This window comes from Medicago sativa, chromosome 5 (genome assembly GCF_051527215.1).
Source record: "Medicago sativa cultivar Bolivia chromosome 5, Bolivia_mono, whole genome shotgun sequence".
Taxonomy (NCBI): Eukaryota; Viridiplantae; Streptophyta; class Magnoliopsida; order Fabales; family Fabaceae; genus Medicago; species Medicago sativa.
Genome location: NC_140753.1, coordinates 69,265,508 through 69,286,446, shown reverse-complemented (window position 1 = coordinate 69,286,446; position 20,939 = coordinate 69,265,508). Strand labels below are relative to the sequence as shown.

The window sequence follows — 20,939 nt, the reverse complement described above, 5'->3', positions numbered from 1 at the left end:
TTGTTTTTGGTTGTTTTTTTTCTTCCTAGTTGATACTGTTTTGTAACCTATTTTTTTTCCCAAGCCTTTTCGGTACATCTTGTGTTGAACGGGACTGATTTTGTCTGTTAATATATCTGTTTCTTTTTGGTCTAAAATTTATTTTATGATGTTTAGTTAAATTCTATTAGACTATTATCTACTCAAGCAAGTAAAGTTTATAAATTTTATATACAATCTTGGACCTATATAGTTTGCCACCTACCAATATGAAAATTAGTTTTTTGAAAAAATATATATAATTATTAGAGACGGAATTTGGGATCTATCTCTACAGTGATGGAATTATCTACTAACAATATACGAAAGTTGAAGTATATCAAAATTTTATAATCGTCCGTTTTAAAACTCATGATCTCCTTAATTTTATGTGCATAATTGTCATTTTGCAAAATTTAATTTAAATATTTTTATTTTTTTAAAATTAATTATGGATAATGATCATCACAATGTAAAAAAAATTTCATGGATAACTATGGAATTAATTAATTTGTTAAAAAAAATTACGGATAATGGTCATCACAAGTCTAACAAACCCATTTGGGGTTGGCCTAGTGGTTGACTTGGGATAACTATTGAAAAGTCTAACAAATATTTCACAGATCTATATAATCAATTTATTTGTTTTTTTAAAATATGTCTTAAAAACAAATACTCTGGAATTATCCACGATATAACAAATTTCGACGCATATCTGTTTTTTGGGATGCAAAATTAACAAGTATTTGAAATACTCTTAAAACATTATTTGTCTTTTAATTAAAAACAAAAAGGTGTAGCCAATTATTTTTTCTCTAAAAAAAATTTGTAACTAATTTGTACTTCCACGAATAGGTGGATATAACAAATTTATTTGTTTTTTGGATGCAAAATGAACAAGTCTTTGAAATACATTTAATTTTAAAATATTATTTGTTTTTTTAATCTACTACCAATATATAAAAAATATTTAAAAATAATAATGTATAAAAATCAAAGTCTAACAAAATTTCATAATTGTCATTTTTAAAAGTCAATATATTATCATAATAATTATGGACGACTATCTTTCCATTTAATTTTGGAGTAATTACGGACGACTATCTTTCCATTTAATTTTGAAGATATAAGCAAAGAAATTCTACAATGAGGGTGGTGTAAATATATAATTGTATTTTGGAGAAACAATACATACAGTGATGTTGATATTTTGAAAATAGTCACGAGTTTCTTAAATTTTATCATAACGACTATCACATATCATTACATAAATAAAATCTGCATATATAATTAAGCATATAAAATCCTCAACGATTACGGTGCAAATATTTAACGGTGTTTTAAATATAAAATAAAAAGCTATTTAATAAAAACACTACGTTGATGTTGGTATTTTGAAAATAGTCGAGTTACCAAAATTTTATCGTATCGATTTTCTCATATATGTACATAAAAATTTATTAATACATATATAAGAACATAAAATCTGCAACAGGTGCGGTGCAAACATTGAACGATGTTTTGCATATATTAAATAAAAAACTATTCAATAGAAACATTATGTTAATGTTTATATTTCAAGTTGGAAATGTTTTGAACACCTTCCAACTTGAGGGGGACTATTCGAGATATATGTTAGATACTAGTTAGCATTAGTGATTTAATAGTATATATAGTTGTAATCACCTCACTAGAAGGCATCTCTTATCACTTGTAATATTCACTTTTATCATCAATAAAAATATTTTTTGAGTTTTCTCTCATTCCTTCATTGGATATCATGTTTCCTAACAATCATAATTTGAATGAATTTTCAATATAATAGAAAAATGAAAATAATATTGAAACAAAGTAAAGAAATATAATTAAAATCATTTCTTTTAAGGTAGATACCATGACTCTCATACTAGAGCTCAACAAAGAGGAAAATAATTTGGGATAAAGATTAATTACTTATAATTGGCAGAATAAGGAAAATTGATTACAACGTGTGAAGGATACACTTTATATAATGAACAAACTAGACTAACAAATCATAATTAAGTTACAACTAATACTACTAACTTATCTTTACAAACTCCAACTTTATCTAATAAATCTCTTAGTATATCTCACAGAAATCTTCATGTATAAGTCATACTTCAATGTTTACAACTTTACGAAACCCTACTTAAGCCACTAGAATTGGTCTAGTGGTGAGGAATTTGAGTATAATGCATGAAATAATAAGTTCAAACTTCATGACCTCCATACTTGAAAAAATAAAATAAAATTTCACTAAAAATAACTACAGGAAATCCATATGGCAACTGGATTTTTTACCATCTTGGTAAATATATATATAAAATTGAAGTAACAAAAGTAAAAACACTCCAACTGCAATATTTCATATACAAATAAAGTACAAACAATTTGTTGTATGCTTTCTACATGTTTTAACAAACATAATTCAATTTGTCACACAAAATCTTCATCTAACTGACAACAGATTTATGAGAGATTGATTTTCATATGAAGAGTCATCATCACAATCTTCAGTTGGTGATGAGAGTGTCATAAGAGCAACAACTATAGATCTCATGCTTGGGCGTAGTAGCGGATTGTCTCTCGTACATGCTCTCCCAAGTTGAGCCATCTGCAAGTCAAACATTCACACATCTTAAGTTATGTTCAATGACAAAATCTAGTTCTAAAGAGTTTAGTAACTGGGCATGGTTCAGTTATCCATATTAACCGAACCGAACCGAACTGAACCGAATTGGTGAAATGGTTCGGAATAACCGAACCGAACCGTTTAAGTTTTGGAAGTAACCGAACCGAACCAAAGTTATGGTTCGGTTAACCGTTTGCTTGCCTATTAACCGAACCGAACCAACCCATTAAGCATATCTATTTAAAACCAACTTATTTTAAAAAAAAACAACTTATTTTATGCAAAACAACTTATTTTATAATCAACTTATTCAAAACAACTTATTTATGCAAAACAGCTTATTAGGATCTCATTTTTCAAAATAACTTATTCTAAACAACTTATTTATGTAAAACAGCTTATTAGGATCTCTTTTTAAGAAACAACTTATTCAAAACAACTTATTTATACGAAATAGCTTATTAGGATCTCTTTTTAAAAACAACTTATTCAAAACAGCTTATTTATACAAAACGGCTTATCAAGATTTCTTTTTTCAAAACTACTTATTCAAAACAACTTATTTATGCAAAACAACTTATTTGGATCTATTTTTTCAAAATAACTTATTCAAAACAGCTTATTTATGCAAAACAGCTTATTAGGATCTATTTTTTCAAAATAACTTATTCAAAACAGCTTATTTATGCAAAATAGCTTATTATGATCTATTTTTTCAAAATAACTTATTCAAAACAGTTTAATTATGCAAAACAGCTTATTAGGATCTATTTTTTCAAAATAACTTATCCAAAACAACTTATATAATGCATATTGAGAAGAAAAAGAAATAACATTCAATTTTGTGCTAAGAAAAAATGCTTCCCACCTTTAGAACAGAATCAACGGGATAGTTTTCCTTAAGCCTAGGATCCACTAAATTTCGAAGACCTTCTAAAGGATCCATTTGATGAAGTGCTTCTTCAAACTGCAATACAAAAAAAATCATGGATAATTTTTGTTCTGTTTAAGTGAGAATGCATTCAGTTCACTAAATTTAAAATGCACATAATTACTAGCATAACATTTTGCTATAAATATACATGAAATGAGTGTGTTTTCGTAATAAATATGGTTAAGTTGGATAAAATGGTATGTAGACCTACCAATTGTACAAGACCCTTTGATTCAGCAACAGATTCACCTGTCTTCAGGACAGCATTCTTTGCAGTAATAAGTTCATAAAGAACAACGCCAAAAGCATATACATCTATTTTTGGAGAAACATCGCCATATTGAGCATATCTGCAACAAAAAAGAAAACAGCTAATAAATAAACATGTTCTCTACAATTATGAAAGTTGAAGATAGTCTATAATCCATGGACATACACATACTAAATAAGTTTTCAAAGAAGCTTATATTCAAGTGACGACGTGTTTTGAAACACGTGTTTTGAGATTGATAAACTCGAAATTTAATACAAATCATACTCTGGTGGCATGTATCCAAATGTTCCCACAAGACGAGTGTGAAGTGTGGAGTTTCCAACTTCAATAAGTTTGGTCAAGCCAAAATCAGCAACCTGAATTTAAAACCAATCATAGTTCAGTTGATCTAGAAGAATAAATGAAAAATTATAATTTATAATGCAGAACATTAAGATCGGTCAAAATGTAACCTTTCCACGCAAGTTTTTGTCTATCAATATATTTGCTGATTTTACATCACGGTGGATATACACAGGCACAGTGTGTTCATGAATGTATTCAAGGCCTCTTGCTGAATCCAGAGCAATTTGCACTCTACTAGACCATGGTAATGGTTCTGTACCTGAAATCATGTAACCACATTAATGACTGTTGAAAATATTGTAAAATCACATAAAAATATTAGCATATTTTTGTTGATCTTACCTATACCATGTAAATATTGACCTAAGTTTCCATTGTCAATATGTTCATATACAAGGAAAAGTGATCCCTCAACGCAATATCCAATCAACCGCACCTATATTGTTCATACACGTGTAGGTAAATTAAGAGTGTTATCTAGAACACACAAAACTGGTTATACAAAATCATGAAGTACTAACAGAAAATTGTCAACAGCTACAAATTATGTTTTACTCGATAGTTATAGAGTTATGTTCTCAAAAGAACACTGGTTATTTGCTTTGTAGTAAAACGATGATTCTTAAAACCATATATTAAATGAATGATTATATTTTCTAAATATATTATATATGGCTTAAGATGTTTAAAAGGATGGTATACCAGATTCAAGTGATGAACATGCGTTAAGACCTTCAACTCACAAAGAAATTCTGACGATGCTTGTACATCCATCTTCTTAATTGCTGTTTTCTGCATACAATAAGTTGCATGAGAGGAAATCAATGAAAAATGTGAAGGAAAAAAATGATTTTTCTTTCTTTCCAGTTATGACAAAAAATAATAGTTTTTCGAAAATATTTTGTAGAACTTGTTCAAAAGTCAAAACTAAAACCAAAGTACAATCTATTAAACAAATTCATGTAGTTTCGTACCTCGCCTCTAAGTTCTGCATAGTAGACAGCTCCAAATCCACCCTGACCAATTTTATTATCCAAGCTGAAATTATTTGTAGCCTTGGCTAATTCTTGATATGAAAATTCTGTCGACTTTGCCACCATAATGCCTGTAAGGCCGGCAGCACTACCAGTAGCATGCCCACTGGATCCTGAAGTTTCGTATCCTGCACTACCTAATAACATAAACAAAAATCAGCAAGTATAAACTATTTAATGAAATAAATAAACAGTTTACAAACATGTTATAAGCTATTTTCGCAAGCTCTCTCAAATACTGAAACAAATACTTATATCATAAGATAAGTTAAAAGAAATATTTTTAATAAGAACTTAGAATATGAATGTGTAAAAATATACCATTACCATCTTGAGTTGAAAATGCCATAGATGTTTGTGGAAGTTTAGTTTTCTCTTCTTCCTTCTTTTGGAAGTATTTGGCATATATATAGATAACAAATAATAGAAGCCCAAATATTCCTGCCATAGCTATACCAACAGCTGAACCCTTACCAAGACCTGCTTATATTGAACCAAAATTAAGCTCACAGGAAGCATTGACCTTTTGTCCATTCTCATAATTTTGTGAAAAAGCTAACAAATAACCATCTTAATAGCGAAAGGACAAACCTGTTCTGCATGAAGGGAAAAATAAAAATAAATTGAAAGTTAGACAAATAGAAACAAATTATATGAAGCAATATTTACTTCTTCTATAAATCATTAAAAAATGAAAAATTGAGATAATCAATGTTACTTACCTAGGATACAAAGGAAAATAATGTCCATTTTGATCTGCAAAGTAAAAAATAAATACATAAAACTTCACACAAATTCATTAAAGTTAATACCATGCATATACTTTGAAAAAGAATAGAGTAACTTATACGTAAAACTTCACACAAATTCATTAAAGTTAATACCATGCATATACTTTGAAAAAGAATAGAGTAACTTAGCAGTTCAATATACTCACTGAACTTAAATGGTTCGATTCAAGTGGTCAGTGAGGTTCGGTGAAGGTAAAGTCAATTGGAAGTACCAAGTTCAAAACCTGGTTGTAACAATCGTTGGCTAAACTTTACGAATTATCAAAGTCCATTTCTCAGCAGAGAACAAGATGGACATAATTTTTTTTATCTAACTCGCCAAATCTCATTAAAGATTTATAATGGAATTTACCATTTACCTATAATCTACAAACTGCAGAATTTCAGACTTATTAAAGCCACAACGGATGTGACGGAAGTTCAAACCATCTGTGCCAACCGCAGTTGGCAGAATAATTTATTCTTTGAAGATAATGTAATTCATATATTTATACCAAATACTTTTGATCATATTATCAAAAGGTGATGAAAGAAAATGAGAAAATACATACCTCTTCCTGGAATGAACACTATCCCACTCCCTGTACTGAAATTGGCATCTTGATTGAAATTTTGTATCAACCGTTCATCAAGATTAGCTTTGCTCGCAATCTTCTCAAGAGTATCGCCAGACCTAAGTGGATAGGTGATAAACAAGCCATAATCTTTTGAAGTCTGTCTATTCCCACAAGAACAATTTACAGTGACATTAATCTTAGCCTTAACAGGTATATGATTTGGATCATAACTGTTGAACTTTTTCAATAGCTCAACAGTTGTCAAACTTGCATAATAAGTATTTGCAATTAAATCATAATTATCTCCTTCTTTTGCTTTATATTCAAACACATGTCCTAGAAATTCACCTCCAATACATTCACACGGGAACGGAACGTTGATTCTAGTATAGGACACAAGACCAGCTTTATCGAATACTTTGTCTCTATTGTAGCTCATTATAACTTCAAAGGAATTGGTAAGAACAATCTTTGATTGCATAAAGTTTGTTACATTTCTGAATTGAACTGATCGCATAAGATAGTAGGAAGCTAAAGCTACATCACACCCTTTTACACATTTGGATTCAACTTTTAAAAAAACACAATCCAGAAACAGAATGAACAATAGTAATCCATTTTTGATATTCATTGAATCAAATAAGAGAGAAAGAGAACAAGAAAAATGGCTGATGAAGGAAAGCAAGAAACAAAGAAAGAAATTATCTCAAATCAGCAAAAATTGGATTAATTCATATGCAGTACAATTTTTTCTTTCTTGAAAGTAATGTCACACTCTAATTCAACTGTCAATTTTTTATGCACATGTTTTTGCTGTTATGATCAGAACAGACATGCATGATTGGATACGTTTAACTATTTCAAAGAGAATATGGAGGGAACAAAGTAACGGTTGGCTAGAATAAGAGTTGACATGTCAGTAATTCATTTAATGAAAATGTTAATGAATGTTCTTATGATAAAAATAAAAGTACAAAGTACATATAAATATCTTTGCAGAGACTAAGAGTAGTATAAGGATACTTTATATCCAAGTTTTCACTTTGAGTCTATGTAAAAGTTGTTTGATTTTAACATGTCAAATATAGGAAAATTTGATTTTGGTACCTATTTTTCTAGTCTCCTTAATTTTTGTCCATGTTGACACAGTGGCGTTGCCAATACCCTGAACTAGGGGTTCAAACTTTTGAACTTTAATTAATAATATATATATATGTGTGTGTTCAAAAATTATATTGTATTGAAAAAAGTATATACATATTCTACAATTATCCTCTACACAGTGGCAGGTCTATGCCCTGAGAAATGAGTGCAAACTTTTTAACTTTAATTTTTTTGACAAACAACTTTTTAACTTTAATTAATAATTACTACATTTGATTTTTATTATTGCAAGCTCCTTAACCTCTCAAGAAGAGAAAGGCGGTGCGAAAAATAAATCCCCAACGCTAAGGCAACCTTTTTTAGTACTTTTAATAAGAAAATGTCACAACTTTTTAATTTATAGTTATTAATTAAAACACTTTTTCCAACTCTCATTTATTTTATTTTTTAATATTAGTGAGTGTATTTAATGATTCACGAATTTTTTTACAATATATTTATAAACATATTTAAAAAGTTACAATTATTAATAATTGCAATGGTTTTAATATTTTTTATTTTTTTCTTCGTATAATAAAGATCAAAGTGAGTACGTGGTAATGAGCCAAATAGACGCCTAAGAAAAAACTAAAAAACTTTTTAGGCTTACATCTATTGAATAAATATAATATAATATAATATAATATCTGTAGCAAAATATAATATAATACTATACTATTTTTTTGAGGGATTTTAGCTCAATATAATACCGTACTATTAGTAAACTGACTGAAGTAGACATGTAAGAAAAAACTGATTTGAAAGGCTATTGATGGGTGTGTGTGTGAAAGCAGGTGCAACACTAGCTATTGATGAGTGTCAAAGTTTAAGCAGGTGCAACACTTATTTTTTAGGGTGTTCATAGTACATGAATATATGACAAATTAATGGGGATTTTGAAATTTGAGGGGATACAGCTGCATCCCCTGAGTCTAACATGGCTCCGCCATCAATTCTTATATGATCTCAACGATACAATATTGTGATAGTTGATAACATGACGAATATTCTTATGTCAACACAAGGATTAGTCTCATATATAGTAGATGCAAAGATCCTAATTACGATGAGTTTGGGAACAAAATTAGTATGATATACATAGTACACATGTTAGAACTAATATGAACAAATTTAATTACCAAAACTAAAACAACGAGGACAAGCAACTTTTAGAGACTAAAAAAAAAGTGTAAACCTTTTGTGCACTTATCATATTTCTTTTTATATAAAAACATTTATTAAAGCTTTGAAAACTCAATAAAAAAATAGCAAAACAAAAAATAATATGATTTTACATTTTTAAATAATTATAATTTAGATAATTTTATTAAAAATAAATTATCTTTGTCTCATATTAAGTGTCATTTCTGGTTATAATAGTTTTTTTAAGAAAATCATTGAGTATACTAGTTTTTTGTGACTATAAAGATTTATAGGAATAAAATACTCTTATTATTAAAATAGTTAGTAGAGTAGTTAGGTAATTTTAATTTTGGGTAAATTATCCATTTCTCAAGAGAAGGGGGTTATGTCCAAGCTAAGATTTAAACTCAAGTTCTTTTAAATAATTTAAATTTTACTGAATTTCATTAACCATTTTACTCCAACCACTTAATTATAGTTAGATAGATTGATGTTCAATATAAAGATATTAGTGAAAAAAATCTAACTAATGATTTATTAGTGTATTCTAAAATAGAAACACAAATATTTCAAATGTGACGACTTGGACAACAAAATCTGATTTTGCATGCCAATCACTATTTTTTTTTTGGAAAATCACTTTGTTTATTTTTTTTATACAACAACTCGGATGTGTATTATTTTGGGTGTATTATAAACAAGGAAAATGTTAACGAGTGCCCCTGAGCCACTTTTTAAACACTTAAAGTAGTAAGATTTTATGAAAGTCTATGCATTTATTCCATTGAAAATTGAAATCTTTACTTTTTTTTAAGAATAATTTATTTATTAGGAAAGCTTAAAGAGTGTCCGGGGGCACTCGTTAACGAGACCCTATAAACAATACCATTTTTGGCATTCAAAGGGAGGAGAGAATCTAAGGGGGTGTTTGGATTGAGGGTTTAGAAGAGGAAATTTACTTTTCATTTTTAAATTACGGACACTATGAAATATTGTTTTAAAAGTTTTTTTAAAAAAAAAAGTTAACATACTAATATAATAAACGGTCATATAATACTTCAATCACACTTAATTTATTTTAAAAAAACATGTTATATAGTCGTTAATTGTCGACTGACCCCACAAACCAACATGAGTCTTTTCAGCGTGTTTTGTGCCACTCGCACGCTTACCGGGAAACTTTCCCGGTAGGTCACCCATCCCAAAATTGATTCAAGTCAAGCACGCTTAACTGTGGATTTCTTATGGAATGAGCTACCGAAAAGAAGATGCATCTTGTTGATATAGGTAGTACCTAACAATTCTTATAAGCCTTCCTTCAACCATGTAGTCTCATACCTACACGACCTCAGGATCCCTCTCATTCCGATGTGATTCGATTCCTCTAGAACAAGATGCATCTGTCGGAAGCCGCTTACTCCCCTGCTCTCGTCAACCGTGGGTGTTATACAATCGCCGTGATTCAGACACATCGAGCCTGATGTCAAACATATATCAAGTTGATTGAAAATGTTTAGTTGTTTAATCCTTTGCATTCGTAATGGCGACCTTGTCGGTAGCTGTGCAACCACTTCACATTGTGTCCTCTCATAATTCCAACAAACACCATAGTTCCAATTTTAATTTCTGAACCACGCCTAAGCAGCTGTGATTCGTTGACTTCAATATCATATAAACCAAAATGGAATCTACTTGACAATACCAGTTGCATATAGCATAATTTGAGACAAGTGATAACTTTGTTTGTAGATATTGATTCTTCCATAAGATCGTTATTACAAAATATATATATATATCGATTGATGGACATACGTGTCCTGCCCTATTGTTTATTGAAAAGGGTTAATTATGTTTTTTGTCCCTACAAAATTACGACTTTGTAAGTTTAGTCCTTACTTAATTTTAATAGCATTTTTAATCCCTACAAAAAAAATTTACTTATAATTTTAGTCCCTGCCAAAATAAATTTTGTTTAATTATCCTTAAACTCTTAAATTTTTTAACGATTCTTTTTATACAAGTTTAGAACACTATGAAAGGTTCATTTACTAAAATCTATAATTTTTTAACATGAAATAAATTAAATATGAATTTTTTAAAACGACAAAAGTTTAAGATATAAGTAACAAAAATATGGACGTAGAAATCAAATTTTTGCGATATTTTTTTCGGATGACCTTTTAATAACGTTCTTAACACGCCTATAAAAAATTGTTGAGAAACTTAAGAGTTTAAGCATAAATTAAACAAATTTGGATTGAGTAAGGACTAATATTGAGTGCAGAAATTTTCTGTAGGGATTAAAAATGCTATTAAAATTAAGTAAGGACTAAACTTACAAGGTCGTAATTTTGTAGGGACCAAAAACATAATTAACCCTATTGAAAATGATCTAAAATTTTGTTTTATATTTTAATCACAAAGTAAACCCACACACACACACACACACACACACACACACATATATATATATATATATATATATATATATATATATATATATATATATATATATATATATATATATATATATATATATATATATAAGTAAACATATACCATCACTGATTCCATATATATGAAAAACATTTGAATTATTAATTAAGAATAAAGCAAGATATTGGGTTAGGTAACTCAATTATTCAAACTTTGATGAAAAGGAAATTATTTATCTAACAACTAATTATTAACAATGTCTCGTTTTAAAAAATGACTTTAACTAAGCTCAATAAATTAACCATAAAATATCTTTGTTAATTTTAGACACATCATTTTTAGGAACATATAAATCATGTGTATATTTAAAATAATAAAATTACCTGCATTTATTTATTTTTTTACCCGAATAATTTTTGTTTGGGGATGTAATAATACTTAAATATATACAACCTACAATCTTGACCCTTGTGTTAACTTGAGTGGCGCAAGAATATATTCGAAATGTGGCTTTTAATGAATGTGCACATTGAATATCATGAAAAGGTAATTCCACGAGAAAAAACTTTGAAAAATGTGGTAAGAAGTGTTGTGTATTACTCATACAGAAAAATGAAACTAAAGCATGTAAAAAAGATGGTGGGATTTAGCATGGGTCAGTGGAGTTTTTTCCCACCATGAGAAAGTTTTTTTGGATCATTAGATTAAAGAGGAGCATAGATGTTATAATAGTCTGCCTACACTATATCTTCTCCCACTTTCTCTTATCTAGATTCTTTTTATCCAATCTCATGTACTTGGCTTTGTCAGGTTAATGAACAATATAATACTCAATTCTTCTTTGAATAAAAAAGTAAGGATAATAGAGTTTTTCATTTTTTGAAGTGAAAGGATAAAAGAGATGACCATCCCTTATACTTCTTTTTATAAAGACCATACCATTATACTTAATTCATGCGGTAAATATAATTATTTTGCGGCTTTTTTCTTTTGGTTAATTAGTTTAGTGACTAGAAATTTACCTCTTAATGTGAATAAGTGGGGTGTCTGGGGTTCAAACCCTAACTTTTGCTATATTTTGCGCCTTTTTTCTTTTGGTTAATTGGTTTAGTGACTAGAAATTTACCTCTTAATGTGAATAAGTGGGGTGTCTGGGGTTCGAACTCTAACCTCGTCTATATTTTGCTATATCCCTACCAAGAGACCATCATTATTATGCTGAAGCCAAAACATGTAAGCCTAGAACAACATGTGAAGTTATCAGCAATGAGATGAAGAAAAAAATGAAAAAAATAAATGATAAAAAAATAAATGATGGTCCAAAAACTAGGGGACCACCAAGAAGCATAATGGGCTGAAACCACAGCAGCTGCTAGTTAACATTGTCCTACACTTTCTTTGTAATTAAAAACAAATGATGTTTCCAAACATCTATAAACCACTATCCACATTGTGTTTTTTTCTTTCTGTTCTTCTCTTATAAGAAGCTGTACACAACAAGTGCATAGTGGAATAGTATTAAGTTTCACATTGGAACTTCATTTCAATTTGAATCATGTTCCACAGCAAGACTCAACTCAGCGCTACCTGTCCTACTTTCATCATCAATAGTAGAATTGAGTTTCATAAGAGAAACCACAACATCTCTCATTTTTGGACGTTGTTTCGGATCTCTGTTTACGCAAGCCTTGGCCAGTATTGCCATCTGCCAGTGGAAAAACAGGTAAAGCCTGTCAGATACTGAAATCAGAAACACAAAAATGACTATGATTCATAAATAAATAAATACCTTGCTAATGGAATCAATTGAATAGTTATCTCCTAGCCTTGGATCCACCAGCTTTCTTAGACCTTCTATAGGATCTCCCGTTTGATCCATAACTTCATCAAACTGCCATACATAACAGTTTTTAAGAAAAAAAACACAATATATAAACATATATTTAGGGACTCATTGGTTATGTATAACTATAAATAAGGTTATCAATGTAGGATAAAAAATGGTGGGATATTAACTATCAATTACCAAAGCTACAAGGCTCTTGTACTCATCAATAGATTCATTGGTCTTAATCTCATGGCTCTCGAACTCATTTTTATCGATCATGATCACGGCCGCTTTAGCAGAAATTAGCTCATAAAGAACAACTCCAAAAGCATACACATCCATCTTGCGAGAAATACGCCCGTATGCATTTCTGCACAAAAGTTAATGGTAGAATTAAACTAAGGAAGTGAACTACTTTTTACTTTTCCCTTTGATGTTACTAGTAATACAAAAAGTGTTACAAAAATATAAATATGTAACAGTTTTTAAATGTTACTGATAATACTATAAAATGTTACTGAAACTTTTTAGTAACATGGACTATACCTAACAATTGCTCAAATGTTGTAGTGTTGGTTAGATATGAACAATTGATTACTAGTAAGAATAAGGTGGATTTATCATGGTAATATTCTTTAAACGCAAACGGGGAAAGATGCTATATCCTTCGAAAGAAACTAAGGAACAGATCTTTGATTTCAAAACTGCAAATTATATATCCTAAGAAAGGGCAGATTTCAAAACTGCAAATTAGATATGATAGCAATAAACCACATAAAAAGAAAGGGCAGAATTCATCATACTCGGGCGGCATGTAACCAAATGTGCCTGCCATGTGATTAGTGTTATCTGTTGAATTTGCAATATTAGTCAGCTTGGTTAATCCAAAATCTGCAATCTGTGATAACAAGAATAATATATGATGTACTACAATTATCTCAAGAAGGAAAATAATAAATATTAAGAAGCTTTAACAAAAGAGGCATAGTATTATACCTTCCCATTGAAGTTTTTATTTAATAAAATATTATCTGATTTTATGTCACGATGGATATATACAGGCACCGAATGATCATGAATATACTCAAGGCCTCTTGCTACATCCAGAGCAATTTTCATCCTTCTAGACAAGGTCATCAGTTCTTTCTCTGCAAACAGTACTCAAATTAATGAAACATCATTGAAAATTGATACTTTTAATGTGTTAATAATATCACCTGAATTATGTAGATGTTGGCTTAAGTTTCCATTTTCCATGTATTCATACACGAGAAATAGAAATCCCTCAACACAATATCCAATCAAGTGTACCTATATGGACATAACAACAGATAGATATAGCTTACAAAATTACTATTACATTAGAGAATATAGTATAAACAACAAAGTTACTGAAGAAAGTTAATAAAGCAACAATCATTTTTATAAAGAAAAAGCTAAAAAAAAAAAACATGTTTTATGTTTGAAAATATACCAGGTTTAAGTGACGAACACTTGTTAAGACTTTCAGTTCAGAAAGAAATTCTCTTGTTGCTTGCATCTTCATCTTCTTGATTGCAACTTTCTGTGTAATTAAAGATCGCTTACTTAACAAAATAACATATAAGTTGAAATAGGCACGTGGAATGGATTGTTACGAACAAGAAAAAGCTCTTCACTATACTATGCTTGTTAGAATAAGTTTATAACAAATTCGATGAAATCTCGTGCATAGCACCTTTCCTGTATATGGTATGATTTTATATATACCATTGAAAATGAGAGAAATTACAGTGGAATCAATAGTCATTTTAGAACCGCCTTTGAGGGAGTATGAACTTCGTCCCTTGAGGCACGCCCGACTCATACCACTAATTGCAAAGTAAAACTAACAAAGTTATGATAACAAACCTTGCCTCCCAGCACTCCATAGTAGACCTCACCAAAACCACCTTGACCAATTTTTTTAGCCAAACTGAAGTTCTCTGTAGCATTGGCTAGTTCTTTGTATGAAAACTCTGGTGATTTGTCCACCAATATATATTTGGATCTAGTATCACTATAGCTATCTTTATCACCTGTGGGAGGTAAAAAATAAGTTGAACTCATGAATAATGGAACAGTTCATTCTCCATATTTAAGAGGTAAGGGTCATGCAAGGAATTTGAGTACGAAAGTTGGACATATACCATCTTTAGTTGAAGGTGTCATAGAATCTTCCGGTGACAGTTTAGACTCTTCTTCTCCATTCTTCTTTCGAAAGTATCTAACATATATACAAATTGCTAATGGCAGAACTATGCATACTACTCGAATACATATTCCAGCAGAAACTAAACTTCTAGCTAAGTGACCTGCTTATATAGATAGAAATTAAAGCTCAGAGAGGCATTTAGCTTTCTTTGAATTCTCATATGATTATGAACATGCAAAAAATAAAAATAGTCATCGATATAGCCAATTCTCTGGTAAGTTTGAAGGCGAAACCTGCTTTTCTGCAAGAAAGGAAAGGAAATGGAAAAAAAAAAAATATGGAATCAAACATAAATGAATTTTCATTGTTGTGAGTAGTAAGTATGAAAGGTAAGGATATCACAATAAAACTTACCTAGAGGGCAAGGAAACATAAACTCCATTTTCATCTGCAAAACATAAAGAAAAAAATAAAACAAAAGAACAAATAGTCATACATAAAATACAAACATATCAATCAAGAAACAAACATCACTTAATGCATTTTTCAATAGCATAGAAGAACAAACATCCCTTGATGTAATATTCTCATTTATTGATCACTCATCCATGTTAAACTAGAATATGTCAGGTTCACTAATAAAACGAGCAAGTCATCAAATAAATTTTTGACAAATTTCAATTTTGCCTTCTATTTAAATTTTACATTTTTACACTATACGTACATACATTAACAAAAATAGTGTAATTTTTTTCTATAAAAAAATACTGTAGTTTACTTCATAACAGTAAAACAAAAAATGTAACCTTTCCCTGGAATATACACAAGACCACTTCCTTGGCTGAAATCCACACCAGGGTTGTACCTCTGCAGCAACTCAGCATCCAGTTTGGTATTCTTTGCAATGGACTCCAAAGTGTCCAGAGGTCTAAGAGGATATGTAATGAACAAACCATAATCCTTGGAAACCTCTCTGTTCCCACAGGAACAATTAACAGTGACATTAATCATTACAGAATCAGGAACATGGGTTCGAGGATAAACGTTGACTCTTTCGATCCATTCCTCGGTGATCAAATTACCAAAAGCCGTCATAGCAATCGAAGCATAGGTATCACTGTGGTGAAGCTTGTAGAGAAATGTGTGACCAAGAAACTCATCATTGATGCAATCACAAGGGAATGGAACATTCACTCTTTCTAAGAATTCGATACTATATTGGTTTGGTAATGTTTCAGTGTTGTAGATGAAAATATCTTCAGCTTTTGTAACAACCTTGGATTGCATGAACTTTGAAATATTTGTCAAGTTTGTACCTGGCCCTATCAAATAAGAAGCTAAAGCTAAGTCACAAGTTTTGCTACATTTTGATTCTGAAGTGATCGATTGCGAGACAAGTAACAAGAATAAAAGTGACAATCTGAATTTGATGATTGGTTTCATTGTGTAACACACAGAATAAGAATTTGGATGTGTTGAATAAATATGCAAAAGGGTGTTAGGAAGAATAATATACATTAACTACTTTGAATTAATATAAAAATGGAAATATGAATTTGAGAAAGTCGTATAAATTCCCACCACTAAGTTGAATAATACCTGGACAGGGACTCACAACTTCCACATTGACTTTGACCTTGGAAACACTATCTTAATAACATGGACACTCACAACTTCCACTTTGACTTTCATATTCGAAAAACTATCTTAAGCTCATGCAAACACAACTTCAACTATATATTCACATGTCTTTCATTCATGTGTAATTAATCACTGATATATAATGTAACGAGTAGGCGCAATAGTCCTTCAATGTATCCGAATTCTAAAATAGTCTTTAATTATGCATTCCATTAATTAAAATAGTCTTTGACGTTAAAATAGTCTCTCAATGTTAACAATAACTATTTTTTTATAGGGATTGTTGTGACTGTGAGTAAGTGCTTATAAGAGATGGCATGACAGTAAGTAAGCATATTGAGGATCGATATGACAATATTAACGAATCATTTTAACGTAAAAAACTATTTTGACTAAGGTAGTGCACAATCAATAACTATTTTAAAATTAATTTTGATATAGGCTAAACTACATATTTAGTCCCCTAAATAATTTCCAAGTTTCATTTTGGTCCCCTAGTTAATAAAAGTTTTGATTTGGTCCCTTAATTCTCTTTTCGTCTGTCAAATTGGTCCTTTCAATTAATTTTTTAATGTCTATTATTTTTTATATGATTTTAACCAATTGATTGTTGGTCTATTATATCTAACAGTGAAATATCAACACTTGATTTTTACATTTTTCTTCATCTTCTCTCTTCATGATCTTCAAATCACTTTCCAGAATAAAAAAATTATCAAATCCTAAAATTTTAAATACCTCACTTTTTCTGTTTTTCATGTTTTTTAACAAATTAAAAAGAAAAAAACTTCTACTCAGCTCAAACTCTCTCCTGTTATAACTAAACCCAAATTCTGTCTTTCCCCACCGATTTCTCCTTTCTCATCAATTGTAGATCAATTGCGATTGCGTTTTTGGTCCTTAAATCATGTATCTTTATCAATGAAAAGCATAGATCTAGATATAAAAAATGAGGGGATACTGAATTCATTCAACTAAAACACAAATCTCTAATTTTTCAAAGATTCAACCTTTTCCTCTCTCCAATCCTAAAATAGATTTATTTTTTCATTTGGGTTGTTCTTAAATTTGATAAAGATCCATTTTTGTTTTGTTTTCCTGCTGCGGATTTGGTAGAAATCAAGAAAGAAGAGTGAAGATTTATGATTTTTCTGGTGGTTTAGAGGATTTGGGTTTTTCATGAATGATTTAAGTATGTTGTATTAGGTTTATGGGAGAAAAGAATGAAAGAGGTATGGTGTTGAGTGATTACGTATGGTGGGATTGTACAGAGAGCGATGTTTGTTGATGGTGGTGGTGCTATATTGATATATGAGTTTGATTAAAGAATTTTAATGATGATTTCATGTTTCTATTGTTCTGGGTTTTCTTTTGGATTTTTTTTATAGAAAGATTGATTAAGATTATATGAAAATAAAGAAGAAGGAGGCTTTCTTTTGCGTTTTTTCTGGGTTTTTATAATTAAAGTTGATGAAGATGAAGAACAACTAGAAGGAAGAAGATAAAGAAAAGTTATGTGTTGGTGGTTTACTATTTGATTCAATGGTCTTTGCACGATCTAATGGTCTAATTTATTTCAAAATGATCAAATGGTTAAAATTAAATAAAGGGCAATGCTAACCGGTGCCCCGGGACACTGGATAAGGAACAATAAATAGGCAATAAATAAATAGATATCACTTGATTTAACCCAATTAAAGTGTAAAATATGTCCACTAATTAATATTGATAAAAGTTATATTCAATACTCTTTCAATTCTTAAAGTCACTACTATTTCTATCTCTTATACAGACTCGTCCTTTCCATTTGTTTACTCAACCATATGACTGCTAATCTCTCTCTCTCTCTCTGCCATCATCAGTACAGGGCCGGCCCTAGCCATAGGCCGGGGGTGCAACGGCCTAGGACCCATGCCCGTAGGGGCCCCAAAAAGTAATTTTAGGGGAGGGGTGCATATAGCAAGATTTGGTTTATTGGGGGTTTATTTAGCAAATTATCAAGAGGCCAAAACAGTGACCACTGATCTGTCAATTAAAAGGTAATAGGCCGAACTGTTTAATGTTTTGGGCCTTTTAGTGAGATTTGCTATATATACACCCATATTAAACATAGATTTCCATATACACCCTCTATATAAAAAAATTGTGGTTTTTGTTTCTAATAATGTGCCAAGAAATTTATTATTCAAGAATTTGATGATATTTTTTTGGGCCATTTGTTTCTAATCATGTGTTTCACTAATTATGTGTTTCACTAATTATAAAACATTGGTGTAATTTTTCTTTCTTTTCACTAATAGATAAATGTTGCCTAAAAAACATTTATCTATTAGTGAAAAGAAAGAAAAAAATGAAATGAAGAGCTAATAAAATTACAACAATGAGCTAGAAAAGTTTTGTCAAAAGTGTACGTAAGGGGTCCTTTTCCTATATACTACGCCTAAGGCCCGTAAAATGATGGGAACGGCCCTGGTTAGAGGACAAAGTGATTTAGATAATGATCAAAATCTAATGTTTTGCATAATGATCAAAATCTATTGTTAGAGCATAAAATCTAATGCTTTGGATAATGATCAAAGTCGGCCTGTTATGGAAAAACACAGGTGGTTGGGGAAATAGGGTGAATATTTTGCTCCGTTCTCCAAAAAGATTTGAATTTGGTGCGTCATATATTGGTCCAACAAACTGATGATGATAATGCGCCTTTCATCACATATTTGACAAAGAAACAAAGGAAGAAGCTTAACAGGTCCGCTTATAATACCCGGTCTAAGGGTGATCCTTCAAGTACTCCCCAATGAAGATTTTTTACTGGAACATTCGAGGAATTGGCAACTCCGAATCCCATCTTGCCCTGAAAGATTTTTTCTTTGATCATTGTCCTTTGTTGATGTTTGTGGCTGAACCAATGGGTCTTTTCTCGAATATTCCTGGCTGGTATTGGAACTCTATTCAAGTTACTTCTTATTGTCTGAATAATAGAGCTCAGTTGTTTCCCAATCTTTGGGCGCTTTGGGGTCCTGACGTTATTCCCACTGATGCTCTTCGAAACATGTGGCATAGTTGTACTTATGGAGGCATTTTCGTTCTTTCATCTCATATTTTTCGCGAAGGAAATTGTTGTGCGGATAAGTTAGCAAATCATGATCGCGACTTGACTGATGTTATTTGGTGGGATTCTCTCCCCACGTTTATTAGAGATGACTTTTATATAGACAGATACAGACTTCCTAGTTTCCGTTTTCCTTAGGTCTCTTGCTTTGTTTTTTGGATTTTTGTAGTCTGTTTTTCTGAGGGTTTTGGTTTGGTCCCCCTCTTGTACCGTTTTCCCCTTTTTAATAAAATTTTCTGAGCAAGGTGGTAGATGATGAGAGTAGCCTTGGGGTGCTAATCTAGTTGGGATGTCAAGTTATCTCCTGATGCCTTCCTTTGCTTTTGATTCAACAAAAAAAAAAGTTTCCGTGCATCAAGAAACTTATATAGTTAATTATGATGTCATGATGTGAGTAAATATCATGTTCTCAAGAAATGGTGAACAACTTGAATTGATCCAGAAGTATCATATCTTAACTTAAATGAGGACTTAATGCATTTTGCTAACTATGTATATCGTTGTATTTTATTTTTGTCATTATTAGGAAATACATATATTGGAGCAAAGTCAAGTTTACAATTTGTATCTTAGAGAAACAACAATATCATCCAATCATTAAGAAATGTTAGTAGTACATCAAGGAAGTATATAATACTCTTTATTAAGGATTATGATTTTATACATACAAAAAACTTGTGATTTTCTTATTCTATAAGGATGTTCTTTCAACAACTCAATATAAATATAATATATGAAGCATTGCTGATTTGGAGAAGAGTATTGAGATAGATTAGATCTTTCTACAAAGTCATCGTCAAGTAAAGCTTTTGAGTAGCTACTACAAAAGATTATTTCAGCTTATTCGTCTCATATAT

At 30.4% G+C, this 20,939-nt stretch overlaps 2 protein-coding genes across 4 annotated transcripts; both read right to left on the bottom strand.

The window, feature by feature from the left end:
- Window positions 1-2,365: 2,365 nt before the first annotated feature.
- On the bottom strand, window positions 2,366-7,628 carry LOC146924420 (lysM domain receptor-like kinase 3). Of its 3 annotated transcripts, none has more exons than XM_085709457.1 (12): window positions 6,601-7,628; window positions 5,981-6,014; window positions 5,928-5,929; window positions 5,580-5,741; window positions 5,199-5,395; window positions 4,927-5,016; window positions 4,567-4,660; window positions 4,332-4,483; window positions 4,144-4,235; window positions 3,817-3,955; window positions 3,540-3,638; window positions 2,366-2,653 (listed from the first exon to the last, which is right to left on the bottom strand). In XM_085709457.1, exons 1-12 carry the CDS (start codon window positions 7,235-7,237, stop codon window positions 2,489-2,491), a joined length of 1,863 nt encoding a protein of 620 aa, XP_085565583.1. In that variant the 5' UTR covers window positions 7,238-7,628; the 3' UTR covers window positions 2,366-2,488. The 3 variants fall into 3 exon arrangements, with proteins under 3 accessions (XP_085565583.1, XP_085565584.1, XP_085565582.1); XM_085709458.1 differs by having other exon boundaries at window positions 5,586-5,741; XM_085709456.1 differs by lacking the exon at window positions 5,928-5,929 and having other exon boundaries at window positions 5,580-5,738.
- A 5,068-nt stretch (window positions 7,629-12,696) lies between these two features.
- On the bottom strand, window positions 12,697-16,817 carry LOC146924419 (lysM domain receptor-like kinase 3). Its single transcript, XM_085709441.1, has 12 exons — window positions 16,136-16,817; window positions 15,744-15,777; window positions 15,623-15,630; window positions 15,325-15,489; window positions 15,047-15,213; window positions 14,631-14,720; window positions 14,374-14,467; window positions 14,153-14,304; window positions 13,960-14,054; window positions 13,355-13,526; window positions 13,118-13,219; window positions 12,697-13,033 (listed from the first exon to the last, which is right to left on the bottom strand). Exons 1-12 carry the CDS (start codon window positions 16,770-16,772, stop codon window positions 12,872-12,874), a joined length of 1,878 nt encoding a protein of 625 aa, XP_085565567.1. The 5' UTR covers window positions 16,773-16,817; the 3' UTR covers window positions 12,697-12,871.
- Window positions 16,818-20,939: the final 4,122 nt, after the last annotated feature.

Bases quoted from the DNA above. Each gene is read 5' to 3' on its own strand.
- LOC146924420 (XM_085709457.1), bottom strand. From the start codon at position 7,237: ATGAATATCAAAAATGGATTACTATTGTTCATTCTGTTTCTGGATTGT. The intron at 6,015-6,600 runs GTATGTATTTTC...TTTACTTTGCAG, and splicing joins AGTGTTCATTCCAGGAAGAG to ATCAAAATGGACATTATTTT. The intron at 4,661-4,926 runs GTATACCATCCT...TGAACAATATAG, and splicing joins ATGTTCATCACTTGAATCTG to GTGCGGTTGATTGGATATTG.
- LOC146924419 (XM_085709441.1), bottom strand. From the start codon at position 16,772: ATGAAACCAATCATCAAATTCAGATTGTCACTTTTATTCTTGTTACTT. The intron at 14,305-14,373 runs GTGATATTATTA...TACTGTTTGCAG, and splicing joins CCAACATCTACATAATTCAG to AGAAAGAACTGATGACCTTG. The intron at 13,527-13,959 runs GTATGATGAATT...ACTTTTGTGCAG, and splicing joins TTTGGTTACATGCCGCCCGA to AAATGCATACGGGCGTATTT.